At 36.6% G+C, this 25,627-nt stretch overlaps 1 protein-coding gene across 6 annotated transcripts in view; it reads right to left on the reverse strand.

The window, feature by feature from the left end:
- Positions 1-25,230, reverse strand: part of FCHO2 (FCH and mu domain containing endocytic adaptor 2) — an 85,715-nt gene extending 60,485 nt beyond the window's left edge. For 4 of the 6 annotated variants that reach the window (XM_069002381.1, XM_069002377.1, XM_069002380.1 and 1 more), the window contains exons 1-8: positions 25,091-25,207; positions 16,164-16,255; positions 10,432-10,506; positions 8,977-9,118; positions 8,732-8,884; positions 4,560-4,664; positions 2,487-2,585; positions 1,329-1,425 (exon numbers count right to left, since the gene is read on the reverse strand). In XM_069002381.1, the coding sequence (XP_068858482.1) occupies positions 1,329-1,425; positions 2,487-2,585; positions 4,560-4,664; positions 8,732-8,884; positions 8,977-9,118; positions 10,432-10,506; positions 16,164-16,255; positions 25,091-25,117 (790 nt within the window). In that variant the 5' untranslated portion in view covers positions 25,118-25,207. Of the gene's footprint in view, positions 1-1,328; positions 1,426-2,486; positions 2,586-4,559; positions 4,665-8,731; positions 8,885-8,976; positions 9,119-10,431; positions 10,507-16,163; positions 16,256-19,854; positions 19,932-25,090 lie in introns of those variants that run through there. The other 2 variants (XM_069002379.1, XM_069002378.1) reach the window with 2 other exon arrangements.
- Positions 25,231-25,627: the final 397 nt, after the last annotated feature.

A 25,627-nucleotide genomic window follows, 5' to 3' on the forward strand; every position in this document is an offset into this window, starting at 1 on the left:
AAACTACAATGTTGTCTAGCAAAATCCACAGTAATAGGATGGATGACTTGAAGTGCACATTGTTCCAGGACAAATTAGCAAGGACCTTTGTAAGCCAGGCAGCCAGAATCTTAAATGCAAGATGGAGATCCCTAGCCATGATATCTTGGCAACAGCTAATCAAAGAGGTCTGAACACTGAACTGTCCCATGTCTTTGTCCTGTTTCAGACCAACTGAACTTGAAACCGTGAAGTTCACACATTTTCTTTTTTGATCTTTACTGAAAAATTGATAAATATGCAGGAAACCCTCAAAAATCTTTCCATATGTAATCTTACCTCAGCCCACTTGGATATCAGCATTAGAGGATCACAGAAAGAATATGAAACAATGTTATGTTAAAAACACCTCACAGACACACTGCAAGATACCTAATAATCATATTTAACAATTTACTATAAATTTTCACTATCTACTCTAGTACATACATTCTTGCTCTGGAAAAAAACATCTTCGTGTGCCTTTACTAGAAGACAGAGATGCTAGTGAGGACTCCCAGTGTTGAGGGAAACTACTACTAATTCCTGTATTCACACACCTAGTGACTGCATTTTCATATATGCCAATATGAAAGTGACACTATACTGGCCATACTGTGAGAATGTTTTTTTATGCCAGTCCAGAAAAGTCTCAGACACCACAATCAACCAGTAGAACCTTCAGAAAGTACTATTCACTACTTACTATTACTACTTATAGAAAATAGTATTACTAGAATAGAAAGTACTATTACTACTTACCTAAGAAGCAATATACGTTACTGTATATTAAAATAGATTTTATAAAAAATAAATATTGTCTATTAAAATAATAATTTAAATAAAAATATAATTTCAATTGGTAAGCTGAATAAACTGATCCAACTGTTCCAGCACTTCAATAAGCAGCTTTATAGACATCTGCTCTGAATACGTTTATATTAAATACAGTCCTGAAACATAATTCATGAAGAATGTGTACAAGAAACACATAGCAGACAAGACATAGTTTGTACAAGGAACTACAGTTTTCTTGACCAATTTCCCTGATGTTCCAGGAAACAGTATAACTTGGTAGTATAGACCTATAAATTACCAAGCTTTATGAACACAAATACAACATGCACATAAAGAATTCTGTGTTACCAATTTCTATGAACCATTCAATATCAAAGTTAATGAGTACTAAGAATGTGAATGTATGTTAAAAATATAGCACATTAACAAATATAGGTTTGACTTTTTATTGGAAATGGAAATTACCAGTTTTAAAGCTAACATTTCCTATTCTGTTAGTTTTAATCTCTTACCAGGTCTTTCCTTGCCAGTTCCTTTTGACTCAGCAAATTTCTGTATTAAACTCTCAACTGTAGTATTTGTCATGTTATTAATAAACTCTTCGTGCACCTTCAAAAAAAAAAAAAAAAGAATGTGACTAACTTTAAAAAGAAGTTTTTTGCTATAGTTAGGGTTAAAAATACTTCCCTCTAAAATACATTACAAGACTTAGAGAAATCAACATGTTATTTTATCTAGGAACCCCCTTCTCTTTCCTGCAGTATTAGTGAGCGTGGGTACAATACAGACAAAAAATGAAATGATAGGTCTACGTTTTATTTCTATTTCTTCCATCTAAACAACTTGTGTATATGTATTTTTCTGAAATTGTCGGTATATCCCACTATAATGTCAGGAAGACAAGCAGTTTTTTAAGCCAGCACCAGTTTAGGGCGTGAACTGTTACTACTGTATTATCACAGCTCCCACCTGCTTCAGTGAAAGCATTACTGTTGTAATAGTTTTGGTCTAACAAACGAACAACAACATGTTGTTAATAGATTTTTCCAACAAGGCAGGATGTGTATGTGCTTTAGAAATAAATACCATGACCCTTGTGATGATCACTTATTAGCAGAAAATGTCGATACTGAAGTGTAAGCAAATAAAGTGACACTTCAAAAATTAAAAAATTATGGACTGCTTAGAAAGATTATTAATTAAACCAACTTATATCTAAACAAAAGATATTATAAAAGCTTTTGTTACTAAATATCTTTTGCTCATAAAATCCAAGAGTATAAAATATATGGAAACTTTCCAGAGTGATATAATTTCTTGTTCCAATTAAAAAAGTAGTATCCTAATTCTGTGTGAAATGAGTACTAAGTTAATATCCAGGGAGCAGAACTTAGAAATACACTAAAAAATATACTAAAAATTCTTCCAGTTTCAAATTCTCCTAAAATTTTGTTTTATGTTAAGACAAAATTTGTTCAGACTTACTCTGTAAATTTTGTGACACTGAACTTTTAAATGCAACAAAAAGCCATGGCAATTTCAGGTTATGTTGAATTTCCATAATTTCAAAGGCATAATTACCATAAACACAGTAAGAGATATGCTATTTTATAGTTAAGAAAAACATAAAGCATGCTCCAAACAAGAAAAAATTATGGTATAAAAAATACCTCTCCTATTTGTAAATGAATTTCTTTTATGGTATTTGACAATGATTGTATAATCTCTTTCATACGAAGAAGGTGCATTTCTTCTATGTCTTGAAATTTCTGCAAACAAATATGAGCAATTAATCATAATGAAAACATTTCCTGAAACACTAAATCTTAACTTTCAATAATTAAATACATTAAAATGAAAAAAATCAAATAAGACTCTTTTTTTTCCTCTCTACATCTTTAACATGATAATTACATAAAAGAAAGTAAGATGCAGAATGCAGAGTTATGAAATAATGCACTTTAGAAAGCAATATATGCTTTCAGAACCATTATTGAACTTTTTTTACTTACTTTTTGAACTTTCATCCAACCCTCCCAAAAAATCTGATCTACTTGTACCAAAAGAAAGTAGCTTTAGAGGGTGTTCAAATTTTCTCTTTTCTCCATTACTGAAGAGTCTTGTTTTTTCATCTAAACCAAGAAATCTTATTTCTGGATCTGTTTTGCACTTCCTTTTTAGAACACTCTCCTCCTTGTAAATATACATACTCTTTCTCTAGTTAAATCTATATTCTTTGCTTATTTAAATACAATTCATTTGATCTTTAAACTTATACATAATCTTTAAACTTACCATACATAATTTTTACAGTTTGTTCCTTTTTACCCAGGCTGTCATCTGACAGCCATTTTAAAATTACTTCCAAAGTTTTCAATGGTCCCTTCCTGGCCAAAAATCAGAACTAAAAATGTTCTCATCCTCCCCAACAGTGAGCCATAATAGTCTTGAAATCCTTGTTTACTTCTGCTCTTTCCTAGTTCTCCTAGTTTCCTAGCCTATTTCTGTAACTGCCCTTTCAAGTGTGTCCAAACTTTGGTGCACCACTTAACCCTCCCTCCAGATTGCACAGGGTTCTGTGAAGATCCCCATCTCACATCTCCTGCTACTCTGATTCACAAACATGACTCCACACATACAAGACAAATATCTCTAGCTTCTTCGACCCTCAGTCTTCTTCCATACTTACGTACTTCTGTAGTCATCACTCAAGGAGATTAAAACTATTTTCCTTTTCTCCAGCAGCCTTCCTCTTAATTACAGATGATATGGTCATCCTGTGGAGCCTACCCTATAATGTTACTTCTTTTACTGGACATTGTAAGACAGATTTAAGCTAAACCAAATGATTGTGCACTGAAAGAAATTAAAATACTCACACCCCTCACTGGTTTTATTTTCAGAACTAATCAGCATATTTTCAAGTGAAATGTATGCTGAATTAGGATACTACAGTGTGTGCTTCACATCAAAGGAGGATTCCATATATCCATGAATGTTATTTTTCCTATCACATCATCTTTAAAGCAGCTGTTGTGCAACCAAACTGTCGATGCAGCTACACCATTATACTTTAAATGAATTCCACACATACATATTTAATTGGCAATTTTCATTTCCAATACGGACAGATGTGGAAAGTTTACAAGTGTCCATTACAACATTAAGTGAAAATTTAAACTCTAAGTAAAAAGAACTAAGGGCATCTAGTCAACTGTGGTCAAAAATGTAGCAAGAAATGACATATGCAATGATACAGAGTACCTGAAATCTTCCGGAATACAGTCTTTTAAAAATCCCCAGAATCTTAAACAGATATAATGGCTTTTCATAACCTCAGGTAAATCCTGGGTACACATTTTAACAAGCTGCAACTTAAGTGTTTTGATGGAATAATAATGAAAAGCCATGATGGATCTCAGTATTGAAACTCCTATGAATGAGTTCTGGGTGCCCAGCAATTCAGAGGATTTTCCACATAAACAAAATGCATATACAATACTTCTAGAAGTTAATTTTGCTTTCTTCCAAAAATCTCTTCAAAACATTGTTTAGAGTGCCAGCACTCCACTGTGTCATTCAAGGACAGTGCTATCACAACATACACAGTCAGTGTTTGCCTTTCAAACAAATCAATTTCCACAGGGACCAGTTTTCTGAAATCTTCCATTTCAGAAAGCTCCAGAAATGAAATAGAATACATTAACCTACTTCAAAGGTAACTCATTTAATGCAAAACTTACCTGTGCTGTTTCAGTCATTTTCAGTTCAAAATCAGATTTAAATGTAGCATACTTCTCCACATACAGTTTATAGGTATCTGTTGCTTTCTTAGATTTAACTGCTGCCTGTAGATCAATACAAAAATGTGTCAAATGTCACACATAAAGGATTTTAAAGTTACTATTAAAAGAAAGCCTAGGATGATCTCTAAAAATTATCCAGGGGCATACCAAAACAGAGAAGTGTAATAACAAAGTTTCAACACCAAATATCTCAGATTAAAGCTATTAGAGATTTTACTATACATAAATTACATACAAGTGTAACAAAGCATTTAACTCAATTAAATCCCTTCCCCTTATAAGCAATGAAAATTTTATAATAATATTTATAATAAAACTTATTTTGAAATAAAATTTTTATTGCTCAAGATAACTCATTAGCGCTTGTAAAATATGAACAATAAATTTATATTTTCAACAGCAAAATAGGAAAAAAGCAGGGTTGGAATACAGAGCAAACAGTTATAAGTGCAATTCTGAAAGAATCAATGGTAAATATACCAAGATGGTGAAGTTCTCTTAGAAAAGAAGGAAGAAACTCAAAAGTATGGGAGTTACATCAATGGTTTAACAGATATTTGAAAATGAAGCTAGTGCAAAATATAGTGTTTGGTCAGATATAGGCAGGTCAGTTTTATTATTAATAATCTTTTGGGGATTTATCCTTTTCTTTTAATTATTTGTTGCTAATAAACAAAAATCTTCTTTCTGGGAGTTAAGTAAAATACAAAACAAAATACAGGAAAAATCTCAGTATTACGTGCAGAACAAAATGGAATGAGGTGACTTGTAGAAGAGAAAAAGTTATTTTCAAAGTTTACAGTGTGATGCACAAGATGAAGTCTTTCAAACCTTTGATACTCTATTTCCAAGTTAAATGCCAATGAAAATCATCTTGAACACCATTTTCTTTCCTAACTTCTTTATTCAACATGTTTACTGTCTCACTGTAATTTCCCATCAGTTGTAACTCAAAAGTATTCCTGAATTGTTAATGACATCAGTAAAGAGAGTTGTATATTCACTATTTGTTCTGATTAGCCCTCCTCCTCCTTTCAAATAAATTTCATCTGTCTAACTATTTTTTAGAAACTATTTTTTACTAACAACGATTTGTGAAGCTGAGTGCTATCCATAATTTCAAATGAATTAACAGAAAGACGCCCTCTGGCAAGACAGAGAGATTCTGCAATTTCCAAGAGAAAAATAACAGATAATCATGAGTAACAGGGTATCATTAGCACTCCAAAGGAATAGGAACTGAAGCTACCACTGTTTTTCCAGTTACAATGAAAACTTAAGCAGATCTTAGTCACATACTCTTCTAAACTCAGCATAACAGAACCTGAAAATATTTAATGTAACAAGAATAATTCAGAAAAGTTTTATCAAACCCATCAGTTTATTATCCTGAATTTTACTTCATGATTCTCACTCTTACACATTTACACAGGGGAACCACCAAGAAGCACACGGCCCTATCTTGTTTCCCAATTGCCATTTACTATGCTGAAAATACAACATGCTCCATGAAATCTTGCTTTTACAATTAAGGCTCCTCTGCAGTTGATTCCAAATTTCACCACTAAAAAGGAAGGAAATGTCAAGTTACAAGATGTAAAAAAGGGGTTATTTTTTGGTAAAGCATTTTTAATTGAACCCCATGTGCAAGGGAGATTGACAAAACAAAAACATTCTTCACCTCCTATAATGTTTAATGAGGAGCAGAATGCCAGTATTACATGTTGAAGAGCAATTAAAAAAACTAACTACTCAGCAGGACAGACAAGATGATAAAACACACGGACATTGTATGATTAACTAGCAATCTCTTCTGAAAACAGGATGTGACTATTCTCAGGTGCAGCAATTGCTAGAACTCTATTTACCAGACTTACAGTATGTGACAAGATTTACAGTATGTGAAAGAATAAGGGTCAGTCAAGTATTTTTTAAGTCACTATAAATGGAGAAGTTTACATGTTAGAGAACAACAGGAAATTATTACACAACTTAGTATTAACTTTCAGCTGCAGTGAGACTTGCAAGGTCTCAGATACCTCCTCAGATTTTTCAAAAAAGTATCTCTCCAAACATTTGGCTTTGTGATAAACTCTTAGTATACTGGTGCAGATCCCTTGTTTTCTGACAAAGCAGTTATTCTGTGGTTTTGCCAGTAAATAGTTTTCATGTTGCACTGAAAGTAATAAAGCTATTTTCTACCAAAGGAAAAATAAATTAATACAATATTTGGTCACTCTGTTTATGAAATTGCAAGTGTAAATTTGAATAGAGGCATGACTGAAGAGATGTGACAGTGTCAGTTACCTGTTCCCACTGGAAACATTTTTTAAATACTTGCAGAGCATTCAGCTATGACCTGATTGTATCTAAGGAAGACGCATACAAGAGTAAAAAACTGACCCTCCTCCTACAGTGCTTCCTCTTTCTCCCTTCTCATGTAGACATCTGTCATGCTGAAGATTTTTTTGTTTCCAAATGAACAAGGATAATGCTACATGTTAAAAAGCCTTCTCTCAAGTCAACTTTTCCTACTGAAACTCTATTTAGAAGAATTCAAGAAAACTATGTTTTGAATACACTCACAGGGAAACATCTGCCCACACACGTCTGATTCATGTCTAGAATCCAGCATCAACTGTCATTTGAGGCAAAAGCTGGGGTGAAAAAAACTAGATTTATACCAAGATAAAACATTTGAAACATAGTCAACAGAATCACTTTTGTCATCAGTGAAAAGACAGTAACCAATGCTATCTTCCCCATTAAGATAGCAGGACTAAAAGCAAAAAGATCATTCTAAAAAAAAACAAAGTCCTACACAGATCAGTTAATTGAAATGGAAATAGCCAGAGGAATCAAGATTTAGTAAGAGAAGTTATAATTAGAGACAAGGAAATGTGACCTCCTTCCTCTACTAGTTAGATTCCTGAAAACAGGAAAAAGTTACTTTTTTCCCAGCAGGTCATGGAAGGGGATCCTTCCCCTCTACTCAGCAATGGTGAGGCCCCACCTGGAGTAGTGTCTAGTTCTGTGTTGTTCATTGCAAGTGAGACATGGACATACTAGAGAGGGTCCAGAAAAGGGGCATGAAGATAGTTCAGGGACTGAAGCATCTCTCCCATGAGAAAAGACTGAGACTGCTGGAACTATTCAGCTTGGGGACAGGAAGCCTTAGGGATTATCTTACCAAGAGATATAAATACCTGAAAGGGGGGTACACAGAAGGCAAAGTCTGGCTCTTTCCAGTGGTGTCCAGTGACAGAACCAGAGACAATGGGTACCAACAGAAAACACAAAAGGTTCCCTCCCTCTGAATGTCAGGAAACACCTTTTTCCTGTGAAGGTGATTGAGCCCTGGCACAGGTTGCCCAGAGAGGCTGTGGAATCTCCATCCTTGAAGATACTCAAAAGCTGTCTAGACAAGGTCTTGAGTAACTGGCTGGAGGTGGTCCTGTCTGAGCATGGGGAATAGACAGGATAACTTCCAGAGGTCCCTGTCAACCTCAGTCATTGAGTGATACTGTGAATGGATCAACACCCCCACCATAACCCAAGGACAGTACTAAATACATCTCAAGATACTTATCCCTTGAGTCTCTGGTCCATGAAATTGGAACCTTTTAAAACAGCAATGAAACTGTTGATAACATATTTTTCTTTATTGAACAGACTTGAAATACTCATGTACTTAGCTACTTTATCTCATTGCACAGATAACACAATTACTCCTGAGTTCAGTAACAAGGGCATTGAGTATTTGAGTATTTACATAAGGAAATATATTCAAAAACATAAGAGATGCTAAAACAGTTGAGCACAATTTCTGTTGAAGCCACTGCACACAACTGTCATTTCTGTTGAAGCCACTGCACAAAACTGTCATTTGATGCAGGTATTTACAAAGTGAAGAATTAGAACTATGATACAGCTAGAACAGATAAGGAAGTAACTGTAAACAAAACATAATTAGGTATTCACAATATCATGCATATTACAAAATAGTCACAACTACTACTTTTAACTACATTTAACCCTTTCTGAGCATTCCACTTATTAAAACAAGGTGAACATGTAAGACAATTAGTAACAACTAAAGCAAGAGCTACCTTTTCAATTTCTCTCTGTGTTGCTCCTTCCTTTTTCAAGCGTTCTTGTTCCACACACTTTGCATTGTAGTTTTCTTTTGATTTCTGCAAGGCCTGAGTGATACTTTGAATATTTTGCACTGCTTCCAAAGTTCCTGAAACATCTTCTTTAGTCTGCCAAATATCACATGGTTGTCAAAACCAAACCATTTTAATTTTACTGCTAACAAGTCATTGGACATATGCAGGAAAAAAAAATTAATAACCTTTTTATAAGCTTTGATCTGTTCATCTCCATACTTGTGAACTTCTTTTATTAGTTCTTGTAACCTCCGCACAAGATCCAAGTGACAACCTGCTAATTTTTCTGTTGAGGTTTTGAAAACATCCCAAACTGGTGCAAATGTCCTGCATTGAGGAAAATAATATGTAATGTTAATCTGGATTTTTTCTTTCAGTTGGCAATTTTTTTAGTAGTGCTAAGGGATAATCAGAAAGTTTACAGTTCACTTCTCTTCTTAAAATTGAAACAAACAAAACACCCAAGAACTGCTGTAAATTCTTATTAAATATGTTCCCAATGTACTTGGCATCCTATCCACTAATTTTTCCATGTTTTATGTTTTACTTGGATTAACTCTAATAAGTAAAATATAGCAAAGTTCATTTCATGCTATGATGAGCACACAATAATGCCAAGTGTCAAGATGGCGCAAGAACAGCTTAAAATAATTTAACACGTAGTAAGTATTACTATGTATGTACTTGAACAGTGTGAACAAATCAGGAATTTCTTGGTTAGTTACATTTCTAGTTGTCTTACATCATTGCAGCCACAAGATGGAGGAAAATATATTGGCAAAGATAGTCTGCCACTAAAAGGGATTTAGTGATTAATAAAGATGAACAAAGAGGTGGGATCTTTTCTCAGATTCAGATTTCTGTGTTGAATGGGCTTTCTCCAGCTATTCTAAAGATACACTTCTGCCTTGCTATTCTGGTTAGTGCTGCTAAAAGGTCAATACTAACCATAGGCTTTAAAGATCTTGTGTTCAGAGGTTCTGTACCTGCTTGTTAGTTTAAAGAGCAGCAACAACTATTATCAAATTATCCACGGACGAAAGCTCCCCACATTTCTAAATTACATTACTATGAATAAAAAAATAAATCTAGCTTTATCTCAGAAGTCCAAGTTTTCATTGGCCTAATCTTTCTAATGAAAAAGCATCCATTAATCATTCCAGTTGTTAAAAACATACCCTATGTATAAAACTTCCATTTTCCCATAGATTTATTCCATAGATAAGTTTCATTCTGAACATCTCTGAGAACAGATAACACTCCAAAAATCAGAAATAATAGAAATAAATAAATTCACTGCCACATTTGCAGGCCATGTTCTCTCTTCAAAATAATTTCCATAGGCTTGAGAGCACATAATAGAAGTCACTACGTCTGCAAAGAACTCAGCTTTAAACACAGAGGAACAGACAGTTTTTCCATGTTTGGGCTCTGGTCTTTTTATTCAGTTTTAAAGAACTCCTCTGTCTTTCTCTTTGTCCTAGCTGCATGAATTTTTGCATGGTTACTAAAGACTTAACAATCACTTTTAAAGGTGGCAAAGTTATGATAACATCCAACATCATCAATAAAATCTTCAGAATCCAACTTGATTCTTACCATGTACACACTCACTTATTTCTCTCTTATGTACAACTTACCCAAGTTGTGTGTAATTGCTTGCTGATTTGGCTAGTTTTGTCATTGACCTTGAATATGTCTCCTCTATTGTAGCCCTGACAAAGAAAGCCATCAAAAGCATAATCAAAATTTTGAAGATATGAAGACTGAATATGCATTCTAAAGGTGCAAAACAGAGAACATTTTACATGAGCTAAAAATTACTCCATTTAAATGATCTCTCAAAAGCTATATGAAAATCACATTAGTATATTTTTAAAAAATAATCTAAGAACCCTGTAATAGAACATTGCAGAGAACAGAACAAATAAAACCTAGGAACTCAAAGCTTGAAAAAGACAATTCCTTCTCTCTATTTGCTGTTCTCAACTGCCATTAACATTCCTTAATGACAGACAGAACAAAGCACCATGACAATCATCTATCCAGGACTGTCTAAGCAGGAGAGTGTTACACAGCAACAAAATAACATGTCTTTGTAACAAAAACTTTACAATAAACAAACAATGTTTACTGAGCAATCACATAAAACAAAATGAGGTCTTGTTTAGTCTTCATGTTGGGGGTAGGTTGCCTTTTCCTTTAAGTCCTTCACATAGCGATACTTGAGTTTGGAAATTCAAATAAAATGCAATGGTAAGTATTGTATTCTACTGTTTAAATTCATTTTAATGGAAGGTTGTCTCAATTTGTGAATATTTCTTCCTACACAATGTGTTCTTCTATTTTCCTTCACGCAAACACACAATTTCACTCGTCTTTCAGAGATGCAAAATACGAGGGTTGGCACAGATTTCCCCCTTAGAGCCTCTGCAGAGGCAATTGCCATGGAGTCATCTATTACAGCAGTGACTCCCTGCAAGTCCTTCCCTATCAATCTTCCTCACCCTCCTACAATTAAAGATACACAGTATTTTAAGTTTTCACCCTAAACCAATATTCATTATGTAATGTCAACTTAGATTTAGAAGCATCCTAGATTTGAGTAAATACTGTAATTTTCTTTTCTTGAAAAGCTTGGAGCAATTTCTTTCCTGGTGTGTAATACCTTTACACAGGACAAGAGAGAAGAAAAAAAGGCAGATGAAGAATTCATCCCTCTCTCAAGTTATACCGCAACTATAAAACTTGAGACAGAGGTTTCTATTTCTCCTGTACAGCAACAGTTTACAGCCAAAAAGAATTGTCTTGTGAAAATATGAAAACAAAGTAGGGGCATTCACCTGAAACAGAGGGGAATGTATTAAAACCTACTGAACTTCCAAAACAACTATCCACTTAGTTAGCTGGAAATCTCTTTGGAGAAGGAGATTAAACTACAACATGCAACAAATAAATTTCATTTTAAGTATTACCTACTGCAAAGTTATTCATCATTAAAAAAAGCCAATTAACTTTATCCTCCTTCCACATATGATGGTATCTTTGATGATAAGAAAAAGTTCAAATTTGCAAGGCTTGGAAATCTTGCATGCTGCACAGCAGCAAGCACATATGCACCAAACGTAGACAATGAGTTTTTTTTAATTATCATGATGAACAATATATTTTGACTAATCATCCATATCTTCTATCAAAGTTTTTCAGATTTTATAACTCGACTTTGCAGAACACTCTGTAGTACAGGTAACAGACTATGATTTTCTTAGTAAATTAATTTTCACCCATTTGAAGATGTGTCTTTGCTTGGGATCTGCTAAACATTTTAAAGTTAAATGGAAACATACGCATTGCTAGTTTTATCTGATCTAGAAGATTCTTTCTATGATGCTTACAGGCAATTGGTGCAGAAAACCACTAGAAAGATTCATGGAGAAAAGCCAACACATTCCTATACCTATTTCTTTCCTAGATAAGCAAGAGTGATTTCTTAGATATACAAAGTTTAGATTTAAAATGAACACAAACACATGACAGTTCACCTACAAAATCTTCCCCATATTTAAAGAAAAAAGCAGGTATGCAGGCAGCTCAACCTTCTTATTTTGACTTCTTTAAAAAACAAAAATTGTTACATGCTTTATCAACAAAGCATAGCCTTTATTCAAGGCCAGGTTGGATGCAGCATTGAGCAATCTGCTCTAGTGAAAGGTGTCCCTGACCACAGCGGGGGGGGTTGGAACTAGATGACCTTTAAGATCTCTTCCAAACCAAACCATTCTATGATTTGATGATTCTAAGAACTGGTATCTAATCTTTCAGCAGACAGATAACCTGTCCCATTCAAGATTTACCAACAGTAAGCAGACTGCCTGCCAGAAAACTCACTCCTTCAGACGACAAACTTCTGAACCACAGATCCAACTGGCTCTCAGTTCTTTTAGAATATGACCAATAACAAATACTCAAGAACAAAACTCAAAAAGTGAGAATTGTATTGGTATTGACTCACTGAACACAGACAAGGAGGAAAACTTCTGCTCCTTCTAGGGTATCAAGTAGGAATATCAGATACAGCATAGGAATATTGTTACAAATTAATACATTTCAAACACTTGTTTTTCTCAAAGAAAAAAAGCTTTACAATCTCAGAATGCTCTTACAGGAATTCTGAAAGAAATTTTTTTTTAAATACTTAAGATAACTATAATTTTAAAAGTTCCATATCTTACACATTTTTTCATTACCATTTCTAAGGCTGGAGAAAAGGAAACAATACTCTTCCCCAAATAGGCTACACATAACTAATACACTATTCTGAACATCACAAGTAGCAGAGATGGGCTTCACACAGACACGCATCCTTTGTGCACTAAACAGTTTGTACATCCAAATGCACTGAGCCATCTCTCCTTTCCATGCAAAACCACTTCATAAAAAAGTATATTTTCTGGCTATTCTGGAGACTCCAGCAAGCCCAACTGACCAGATGACTGCTCTACCTAGAAAAGGTATGTACTCCAACTTCTTAAAAGTATTACCACCAACTTGGATCTGTCTCTACCTATTCAATAGTTTTCAGTTTTCACTCTCTTATGTATCTACTTCTGAAAAAAAAAAAAAGACAGAAAAAAGCCTATGTGTAAAAAGGAATGGAAGAACAGATGCAGAGTTCAAACATATGTACACTTTGTTTTCATAGGGAAGAGTTCAGAAAATCAGGTACACAAAAGTCAAGGCATAAAAACACTAGATCTAGATGGCTCCTAAGAAGTGTTGCTCATCCACTTAACGTGTTTCCAGCAGAGCACAGTACTGTAAAACAATATTCAGACAATAATCTGCAGAAGAAGGAGGACAATAGATAACTGTGTGCAACATCTCTTAACTTCTTTGCAATAAATAAATGTGCAAAATAGATTATGGACAAGACAACTGAACCATTGTAAAATACTGCTCAAGTACTGCCCAATCCAATTTCTCTCTGAGTCCAAGAATTTGACCCATGTGAAAAAATGTATTCCACTGAACCATTTTTATTTCCCAGGAAGCTGAATGACATCCTACAGTAACTTCACAACAGCAGCAAAGGGCTTCACTGTACAGATATGGATTCTCACATATTTTCATTAAAGTAAGGACACCAAATATTTGAAGTCTCTCCACTTTCCTCTCTATTTCTTTGAATCTAAACTATATGTCGCAAACTACTACTAGCTTTGGCTGTGATTGATCATTCATCCCTTACTTGAAAAGAAGTATCTAGTTGTTACTCAACTTCTTTTTGTTTATTGCAGCCTGACTTACAGAGGTGCAGTAGAAAAACAGGGCTGAAGAATACACAATGGAGGTTTAATATCCTGATAGGAGAAAGTCACTGGAAAGGACTGAATTTAGTGCAGCTGATCTGCATCATTGACACAGGCAACTGACTCCTAAGGAACAATACTGCAGCTTTGTGAAGTAAATTGCAATACAGCACTCAGATTCTGTCTCAGTGAGTTAATGAGAACTGAATTTTTTTCATAGATCTTACAAAAAATGCTGCATGTCTCTTTGGCACATCACGATCCATGAACAGGAAAAAACATTTCTTGACCTCTCACTGAGGATAAAGTACCCATGTGGATCCTCACATATTCCTACATGGTCATTAATCTTTAAATGTTATGTAAATCACTCGAAGTAATTGGCAGAAACTTGAGCTGAAACATTTTAACATGTGGAAAAAGGTTCAAAGATTTTATTTATTGACTGCAAAGGCACATAATTTAAAAGTTATTTAAAAATAATTTAGAATTTAATTTGCAGCAGCTTATAGATAGAAAAAACCAGAATGCCATACTCCTTTTTACAAGGGATTTTGTATAGAAAGAGCTGTCAAGTTCTATTTCTGTCAGTATAGTAAACAAAGAAACCAAGTCAGATACAGCATCAAGTTATTTTTTACCCATTTACTTAAGATCTTACACCTTAGGACCAATATGAAAAACATGGAGCATGCCCAAAGAATACAACATAAAGGAGACAAGAAGCAAAGAGAGTAAGATGGTTTCTCATCTAAATATGGAAGTAAATCTAAACACAAAGGATGTAAAAGAAATAAACTTAAATGTGTCCAGGTAAGGTACATCTTAGGTCCATGATGTGCTGCTATAAAACCTGAATGATTCCAAAAATTAAAGCAGCTTTCAAAGGAAAGATTCAGGAACTCACACAGATGACACAAGGCGAGTATTAGAAGTGCAAGTTTGTGAAGCATTAAGCATTTCATACTAAATGTGAACAGTGCGATACCCCCTCTGCTCAATCCAACTCAGGATTTCACTAGAACCCTTTGTGATTTCATAATGCATTCTCTGAAATTGGGTATTCATAAAACAGAAGATTCCTTGGGTTGTGCAGTCTTTCCAAAAGGAGACTGCCCTTCACATGCGGACTCTGGAACTCACCCATTTCTACTTAGTGAGAAGTTTTTTTTAAGTTTTCTCCAATTCTCTTTGAAACTATGTGTATGTCAGTGCAATGGAGTATCTGTCAGATTTGTGGTGGTTACATTTTGTGGAAATTTAAAAGTACTTTTTAAATTGAGGTCTATTTGAGGCCAAAACTTAAATTTTGAAGAAGAATTCCAGTTTTTTCGATGGCTTCTACTGCAAGAAGTGAGTATTGAAACAGGTCCTCAGTCTGTACCTTGAAACTATCTTCCATGTGGTATCTAGTCTCAGTAACTGAGGAAAGACAAAATTCCGAAGTAGGCATACAGTTTATTTTGTTCAGAGAGGAAATCCAAATGTTCAGTGTAGCAGCAGCAGTTTTCTTTCACAAAGAACTAAATGCAGCATTAGGTCAACTGTTTTGGAAGTTGCCATATTGGCAGATTTCAGTCCTGTTCCTCCCATCCAATATAGAAGAACCTGTGTTATTTTCTGCATATTATTTTCTTGTCCCTATGTATCACTCTCTTTAACAAATCTAGTGTCTCAGCTTCTTAAAGTATATATTTTTAATGTTTATACTAGCAGTTGCTAATAGCCTAATTCCAAATCCATAGTAAAAACTGACAATTTTTGCAACTTTAAATTATAATTTTTCTTCCAAACAAAATGAAAAATCGGGATTAATTTTACTCTCATCTTTTAAATGAAACCTGAAAAATTAGAAGCTTGTTATTAACTGATGCTTAAGAGTTCCTATTCAGTTCTAAGTGAATGGAATAAGTATAAACAGTCCCGTAGAATATGAGAGATATCTTAAAATGATACTAGAATTTTTAAAGTTTTGTTTACATCTTTTACACATTACTGTTAAATGCAATGACAAACAATAAAACCCACAAATATTATATTAGATGCATAGGATGAATACCTACCTTTCTCTAATAAAATCTGCTAAGTCCTTTGTTGACAAATGTCCATGTTTCATATTGTGATAGAGGACATCAAAGCCATTGTTCCTTTCTCCCTAAACATAAACAGAAAGTAGAACTATGAAGCACAACATGCTGAACCAATGCATTTTAATAACTGCTTTTCATTTTAATCACTTCATCAGGAAGTTAATTATTTCTAATGCTTCTTCTTTTTACCAGTTGCTGTTAGTTTCCATTAAGCCCATATACATAAATCAAACTAAAATCACCTCAGCTGCCATCACTACATTTCTATTACATATTTCTAGGCTATAGTCAAAGACATTTCTGTGGTAGATTTCTAGGGGTCTTGTATTCTTTCACTTCCCATCCTATTAAACACATGCTAAATACTGTACTCTCTCTTTATCCTCTCATATCTTTCATTATTTTCCATGAACTAAAATTTAATTGGGATTACTGGGTATCCTTCTTCCCCTGCTTTTTGTAAAACTGGTTAAAAAAAGAATCACTGATCTTCCCACTAGCACCTTCTCTTTGTCTATTCTTAAACGTCGTTTCAAAACTTCTCCAGTGAGTAAGGCATACCTCACTATTAAAACTGAGACACTGCTCTAAGCCCTGATTAATAAATTTGGCCAGGTTATGACCTCTGGCACCATGATGAATTTCCTCCTGATAGCAAAAAGGAATGACAGAAATTAAAGGAAGGCAAGGCACAGCATAATAGCACTGCTACTAATAAAGTTTTCTTGTCAGACTATCCATCCCCCTTCTGCCTTATAAAAGCTTCAGATCCATAATGCTGTTCCTATATAAGGTGCAAAATGTGCCCTCAGGAAAACTGCATACATGTTCAGAGTGGAAGGGAAAGAAAAACAGGATGGGATAGCATAGAATGGAATAGACTATTTCAGCTGGAAAGGATCTACAGCGATCATTTAGCCCAACTGATTGAGCACTTCGGGGATGACCAAAAGTTAAATCATGGTGTTAAGGGCATGTCCAAATGCCCCTTAAACACTGACAGGCTCGGGGCATTGACCACCATCTCCAGGAAGCCCATTCCAGTGTCTGACCACCCTCCTAGGGTAAAGAAATGCTTCCTAATGTCCAATCTGAACCTTCCCTGGCACAGTTTTCAACCATTCCTACATGTCCTATCCTTAGCTCCCAGGGAGAAGAGATGGACATCACCCTCCCAATTTCCCCTGCTCAGGAAGCTGTAGAGAGCAATGAGGTCACCACTCAGCCTCCTTTTCTCCAAACCAGACAAGACCAAAGTCCTTACTGGCTCCTCACAGTACACATCTCCCAGCACTCTCACCAGCTTTGTTGTCCTCCTCTGGATGCACTCAAGTACTTTCACATCCTTAAAACCCTGGACTTTTAACAAAGGCAGCTCTATATTGCCAGTGAGAGAAGCCTGAGAATTTGGTCATATACCCTTCCAAACATTTCTGTCTGTTCAGTTCTGCAAAATTTTTTTTGTCCAGCCATAAGGCAAACCTTATCAGGGAAATTACACAGCTGAAAAATAAAGCTGGCAAATAAAAACAAGAATCACTGATCCAGATCACTTCAAGGACACAAACAAGCTGCATTGCTCAGCAGAAGAGGGGGGAGCTACGAGGAGAAGGCATGCAGGGATCTGCCATCTTAAATAAGGAGAAGCAGTCATGGGTGGATGGAAGCACGTTACAGCAGCCATGGTATTAAGTCCACTTCCACTAAGTTTCAAGTTGCCTTAAAGGACACCACACACAGACACATAAATTTACAAATAACAGATAACTGAAGGCAATTTGATACAGATTACTAGCCAGGATTATTTGCTTTACTTCTTCCAAGCATTGGGAAAAACAAAACCAAATAGAAAAAAAAGCACCTATAAAATCATAGTTTCCATGGTTGCAGTAAGCTGTAAGCTGTAACCTGAAAAAGTGCACCAAAATTCAGATTAGAGTGGTGTAAGTGCAATTACAGTCTGTAAAAAGTACAAGCAGAACTAAATGGAACAGATGAAAAAACAGCAAACTCTAAAAGGACTCTCCACAGAGCAAGGCTTTTACAAGCTTGAAAAGTAAAAGAAAGCTAGGAGCACCAATTAGTAGAATATGCAACTTTATTTAAATGTTATCTTACTCAAGTACCAGTCTAAATAGTTTCTCTCCCCTTTCACCCCTATCTAAACATTTTTCTTTGTAGTTTGAGGCCCACAATAACTTTGAATACTGGTGCCCTAATTTATTAACTTTATGTAGTTACTCAATGTAAATGCTGAATGTCATTGCATTATAATAAGACTTCACTGGTATTTTCAATTAGAATAGAGAATATAATTCTTATTTAACTACTCCAAAGTTGTTACTGTAGCCAAATTTATAGACAAACATTTACAAATAAGTGTTAGGCATTTCTTCCTGAAAAAGTAATAAAATTCTCCTTTATGAAACATTCTTTGCTCTAAGGTGTTTCTTCCAGCTAAAACAACATGTTGATCAAAATGTGCTGAACATAGGCTGCTTCTAAACTTTTCATAATGGAAACTTTTAATGGGGCCTTTTCTACACTGGAGTTCCATAAATTTCCTGCCAGTTTAGAAATGCAGGAAGGCTAGCACATCCATGACACAGCCTCTGGCTGCAGCCTTCCTGATAAACCGTCAGAAATGTAACCATGCAATCTTCAGAGAATGGAATGATCCTGAACAACCAACTGCCATCATTATCTTGTTCCCTAACTGTAACTGAAGGTTACTGCTAAGGAAATAATTTTTCCACTTAAATTAGGTTTTCTAATCAGTCCTGCTCTTCTTCCTGACTTCGCAATGAATAGTAGAAAGCATGACAGAGAAACAGAACAGATACTTTCCTCAGTTAAGTCTCCTGAAAGCCTCATCTCTTATACACTATCAACAGTTATCAGAGGTCAAGAACCTATGTGCAAAATACATTAAAGTTTAAACAAAGTAGCAAGTCGAAAGGAGGCTCACAGATTTGAGGGCTTACATGGCTTAAGTCTGGCACAACTAAAAGATATGTCTTCACTAGTAAACATAATGTGAGATATAACCCATATTACCTATACCAGGCTCTATCTAAAAGCACAAACATCTAGACTTCAAAACTCTTCACATGACCAACAGTTCTGATGACTAACCTGATGACAATTCTGCTCATGTGTGGAGACATACGTGTACATAAACCAAATTAAGTATGGTGTCTCAATGCAGAGAGCAGATGGTTTTCTGCTTTAGAAAAAGCTATACAGGCCTTCCACAACTTCTCCATTCAGTAGTTACATTCATGAAGAGCAGCAATCAGAGTTAAGGTTCTGTATTCAGGGTAAAGAGACAGATGTACGTGGTGGCTAGGAGGAAAAGTTGTTCAATTTACAAAAGCCAAGTAAGTATTTATCCTCTTACATGCACGTATGCCATCAACACTGTGTTTTGGTTGTTTTTTCTCAACACTTCTCCTTCCCACACATACTGTATAGAATTCTGTACATGGAAATTGTGTGTCTAGACACTTTTTCTTCATTGGGTGTTTATACTTGCTCCTTCCTAGTGGCAACAGTAATAGCTGTGATCACTGAAAGACCAGTACTGGCCTACTTAAAAATAAATTAATGCAGCATATAATAGAAGGAATGATGAAACCTTCCAGTCCCATTCATAAGCAATTACCATCCACTGGTATAACAGACAGTGAAGTCAGATGCAGATTTTTCTTCTACAGGTTGTTGCACAGTGGAGAAAGATGATCCTCTGTTCTCATGTATAACATCAGGCTCTATGTAACAGACTTCCAGATCAGTTTGAAAGACCATTCTGAATGTCATTTTGTAGGTAAACCACCATCTGTTGAGGGTGATCCTGTCATTACTCAATAAAAAACAAATGTAAAACTGTGTATGAGAACGCAAAATGTAAGTAGTCCCCTCTCCATATAGGCACCATTTAATTACTCTGATGTTCATTAGCAGTTTTCTCCTTCTTACTCAGAGCTAGCAAAACTCTCTTCAGAAGATGGTGTTTGTTCTGAGATTTCCTGCTCTATACTACTGTAAGAAAGCTCTTTTGTATTGAGAGCATAGATGTCCCCTGACAGCAAGCCATTAGAGAAAACAAGACTTCAAATACAAGTAAACACTTAAATAAGCCTACAATGAAGTATTACTGACCAACTATGTACACAGACAAATTAAGTCATGGAAAGCAAGAGCAAACAGTCCTTCCATTTCCCTTCATCAAGAACTAGTCGCAAAGATTTCCTCATGGAAATGAAAGTAGCCCTGTCAGCAAACATGTAGTCAGAAATCAGCATTTCCATGACTTGTGCATAACAGGAAACAGATTACAGGAACTCTGTTCTACTGAACTACTTAAAATACTCCAAGTTTTTAAGAATAAATTTGTTTGTTGCAACAAAAATAATTCTGAGTTTAAACTCTGCATTTAGTAAAATAGCCAGAAATTTCTAGGCAATCTGCAGCAGCATTTATTTTCTATGTTTCAAATTAAATTGTTTGAGTGCAAGCTCTGCCTCCTTTGGATTAAAACTGTTCAACGTTAACATCTATTGTAAAAAGTTTATACTCTGTTACACCACTTTCTGTTTACCCAGTACAAATAAATGGTTCTACTATGGTGACTGTGACTGGTCAGATACTAAATTCAGGGATATGTAAACTCATTTTAGATGCTCTGACAAACACTGTTGTCATGTTCTTTAAACTGTTAATCCTTGTTGCAGTTTTAAATAAATAGCATGTCTTTCATGCTGTCTACATAGAAAATAATTTAATTTAACAGGCCCTGAATACACAAAAATACTTGTACGATTAATAGTACAGTGTTACATTTTTGAAAGCTCTCAGTAAATTTCAATTTCTGAGTGTCGGAAAGAGCTGTAGAAAATTGAGAGCATTGAAACACGACAGAAAAGCAGTCACCTGATGCTTGCACAGGTAGTGTATCTTCTTCAGTTATGAAATTTTTGAGAAGATTGGACACAAAAACAACCTGTCAGCTTCAATTTCCACCTTCCCATTTCAACATATCAAATAAAGATCAGCTCCAGAGAAGCTCTGTGCATATGAGGCAGGACAGATATTTTCCACCATATATAGGTAACTAAAAATATTTTTTTACAAACAGATGGAAAGCTGCCAAGTCATGCTAGATGCACACATACAGAGGGAGGAGACTAAGCAAACATTGCACAACAGTTCTGCTGAAACAGAGCATCCAGCCATATGCCCAGCAGAAGAGTAATGCTGCGTAAACATATGAATGTAACTCCAGATGTCAGTTTGGCAAGTCTCAGTGCTACTCATATACTCACAAGTTCATAAGACAATACATATCACCCTCAACAGAGCAAGCTTCTTCACAAAGCTACGGTTATTAAACCAGGATACTGCCAACCCTTGGCCCCATAAAAGTATTTGGGAAAAAAAAAAGGAATCCTCAGCACAGCCATTCTCAAGAGCTACAAGTAAAGCAACCAATTAAAAAAATTAAATAAAATTGTCAAAGTCAATTCATACTTATATTTTAATATGCAAGAACTTCCAGAGCTACCAAGCACAGAGTTACACAGAAACCACCTTCAGCTATTCATAGAACTTTTCAATAGTTGGACCAAATTAATTTTAAACAATTCATAAACAACCACTGACTGGTTTGGAAGGGGCTTATTCTTGTTGATTTGTTACTAGACATTCTTTTAAACTATATCAAAAGAATCACCTGCACTGGTCAGTTTAAATACAATGTCAAAGTTTAAGCAAAGTTTTCTGTTAAGAAAACAGAAAGTCAATGATAAAGAACACTTTCTATACTCCTATACCAGTAAGAGTGTATTTGAAGTGATAAAATGTAGCTATGTTTATGATAGTTTTACCTTTAAATTAGGATGTTGTTTTGATGTAGCATATACATAGCAGCAAGAGTAAGATGTTTTATGACAAATCCTAATTAGGAGCTGGGAATGTTTGGCCATGTGACTTGAATGCCTAAAACTTAGTCATAAGAATCAAAGCCACTTACAGCCTGTACAACTAGTTCATAACTTTTGACACCCAAAAATATCCTCCTGGCTTGGATAACTGCTGCTCTAGAGTGCTGTGCTCCATTAGCAGACCCTTAAATTTTTCAAGGGATAGTAAATTTTTAAAAGTGACAGTAGAGGTCTCTGTACTTCAGCTTTACACATCCTGAAAACAGTCTTATTTATCACTCATTGACCTCTTACAAAGCAGTCAAGTCAACTTTCTTCCACTCTCTAACAACAATAAAACCAAAATGTGTAACTATTTAAACACTTTCAAAAGCAGTGCAAGAGGAAAGCCTCAGGATAATTTTCAAGACTTACAACAAAGAAGGTAAGATTTGTTTTGTTTACATGAGCACATTTAGGAAGACAGCAGCTTAAATTGTGTGTAAGAAATTGCTATACTCACATATATGCCACTCTACTTTACTGGAGAAATCATTAAAGTCCCTGAAGTTTCTGATCCCTTTTCCTATTACTTACAGCAAACTACTAAATCAAGGGAGAGCATCATACAGCTTAAGACCCAGACTTCCATTTCCAATGCATAATTTCAGCTGCAAGTTTATGACAGAATCTGTGCCAAATAATTAATTATTAATTATGTTTTCGATTCATTTTCAAATCAGTGCTTCAAAAAGCCTAACTATCCTATTCCATATTCCCAAAAATATTTTGCCTGGGGTTGGCTAGTAGGGCAAGGAAGAAATAGAAGACAATCCTTCCGAAGTTCTACATATTACCACCTTCCTTTCTCCTTACAAAACTATCTTCATTATTTTTAGTCATTATGCATTTTAGTACATTTTCACACATAACTTCTAATGCCTATCTTACCTTTCTCACCATAATTCAGAGCCTGTATAGATTGTTTCCCAAGTCTTCCAAAGTAGTAACAATTCTGAACAATAACCTATTCTGAAATGTTAGTGCAAATGGAGACAACTAATGATTCAAAATGCACAAACCTATAATTTATGCCTAGTTCTGAGGATATATAGAAACTCAATACATTCAGATTTTACAAATCCATCATTACAGTTAATCTTGAAAAATATTCACCCACAGCAGTAAAGAAGGACATTCTCTATTCCTTTTAATTTTACCTCTATACAAAATAGAACCCTATCTACGGTATTACAAAAGTTTCTTGGTCAAATTTTGCAAGTTAAGATCCTGTCTAATGTCTTTGTTATCACTGCAAGACAAACAAGAACAAACTTACTGTCCTGTCTTGTGCCATTTTTGGAGGTATGAGAAAAACTTGCACTTACAGAAGGAATAATCCTTCTCTTGGCACTCATTGATAACCCACACTAGGGGTTTTGCTAATAAAGCTATAATACAGAGAATCTACAAGCAGAAAGAGAGAATAGGAATTTGGGGTAGATGCCTACTACTTCATATTTGCTGGAAGCATTTGTGAAGACACAGACATGGAAACAGAATGTATGGGAACGGCCCACTGCCTTCACCAATTTAACTGACTTACTAACAAAACAAAACACAAGCAATCAGACAGTTAAATGAACATACCACAGTACATAAAAAAGCTTAATAGAAAAGTGCTCAATTTCAGTTGTGATAGCTGAATAAACAACTTCTATTTTGCTTTAATCTTAGGAGAAGACAGAAGCTTTTCCAATGAAAATACAACATTTTATATTAATTTAAATCTTATTTTTATGAAAGATTAAATTCTTCCACGTGTTAATTTAATACTGATCTCCTGCACTGAGGCTTCAAATTAAGTAGATTTGTACGCGAAGAGAGCAAATCTAGTATCTTCGGTCAATAAATTTTAATAGTATGTTGAAAGCAAAGGATTCAAAACTAAACACAAGATTGTAAACAAAACGTAAACTTGAGCTATGCCTTATATTCAAGAACAGTGTAATTGTGAAATTGGTTTTTCCTGAAGTTTAAGAGTAATTGCTGCTTACAACTGAAAAGCAGGAGTCCAAAAGATATTTTGTGTCTCTTTCACTTCAGTCTCAACAAATAACAATTTCTATGTCTCCCCTACTTCCCGGTAGAGAGGCACAGAAAACGTTAAATAGGTAAAGCAGTAGCAACTTTGTAAACAGTCCGGTGACTACGAGAACACTTACTTTAATGTTTCAAACTAGCAGAGGCTACAAAATGAAAACTAGTTGCATTTCAAGAAACTCAATCCAAATCCACAATTTAACTTTTTATCCATACATATTTACCCACTTAAAACCACAGATATCTGCGCAGACGTGACTTATAAGATCGCATGTCCAAAGCAAGCTGGAAAGCCTGTTGTTTCCCTTAGCCGGCTGCTGCTCGGGCTGTACCTCCTCACGGGCACAGGGAGACAAGGCACCGGCACAAAAGCGCGGAGCGCCGAGGCGCGGCTCTGCCTTTGCGTGAAACAAATGTGAAGCTGCTACAGCCCGTGCTGTTCTCCCGTAGGGCACCAAGACCTCCTGCAGCCCAAGTCACCCCGAGACACGGCGCTGACTGAGAGCGCCGAAACCCTGAGCACGGAGTCTGGTGTCCGCGCATCCCTCGGCCCAGCGCCTCACGGCAACATCCCATCCCATCGCATCCCATCCCATCCCTTTTCCCGCCGTCTCTACGCAGCCGAGCACGGCGGCGCGGGCAGGGCCGGCGGTCCCCTTGCCCTGCCGCGGGCTGCAGGTATCCAGCTCCACCGCGGCCCAGCCCGGCCGCGGCGGGCGCAGCGGACACGAACCCCCCGCCGCAAGGCCCCGGCCCAGTCCCGGTGGTGGCGTAAGAGCCGAGGCTGCTCTCGCAGCGGGGACCGCGGCTGCCCCGCGCCGCGCCCTGCCCGTTCCACCCGCGGCGCGGCGTCACCGGCCCGCGGCGCTGCCTTACCCAGAAGCTCTCCACGAAGTACGCCATCCCTCCTCTGCCGCCCCGGCCACCGGGGAGCCCGGCCGCGGCCGCCGCAGCCGCCGAGACGCGACGGAGGAAACGGGCGCCGCCGCCGCGTTCCGCCCTTCCCGTGACGGAGCAGCCGCCGCTCCCGCCCCGGCCCGGCCCCGCGCCTGCGCTCGGCCGCCACCGCCGCTGCGCAGGCCCGGCAGCGCCGGGGGCAACGCGCGCCCTCTGGCGGGGACAGAGGGAGCCGGCGCTCAGCAGCGCTACGGGCGCGGCTGCAGAGGGCGGGCTCGGAAAGCTCGGGTGAAACCGCTGCGACGCATCAGTGACCGCCGGGGAGCGGCCGTGCTCAGTGTCACCGTGCATGGAGGACTTCCGGTGCTATTTGAAGGTTCTTCACCCAGAAAGGTGGCTGGGCACTGGAACAGGCTCCCCAGGGTAGTTGTCACAGCACCAAACCTGATGGAGTCCAAGAAGCACTTGGACAACGCTCTCGGGGACACGATGCGAGTCTCTGGGATGTCCTTTACA

The sequence above is a fragment of the Aphelocoma coerulescens genome (assembly GCF_041296385.1).
Source record: "Aphelocoma coerulescens isolate FSJ_1873_10779 chromosome Z unlocalized genomic scaffold, UR_Acoe_1.0 ChrZ, whole genome shotgun sequence".
Taxonomy (NCBI): Eukaryota; Metazoa; Chordata; class Aves; order Passeriformes; family Corvidae; genus Aphelocoma; species Aphelocoma coerulescens.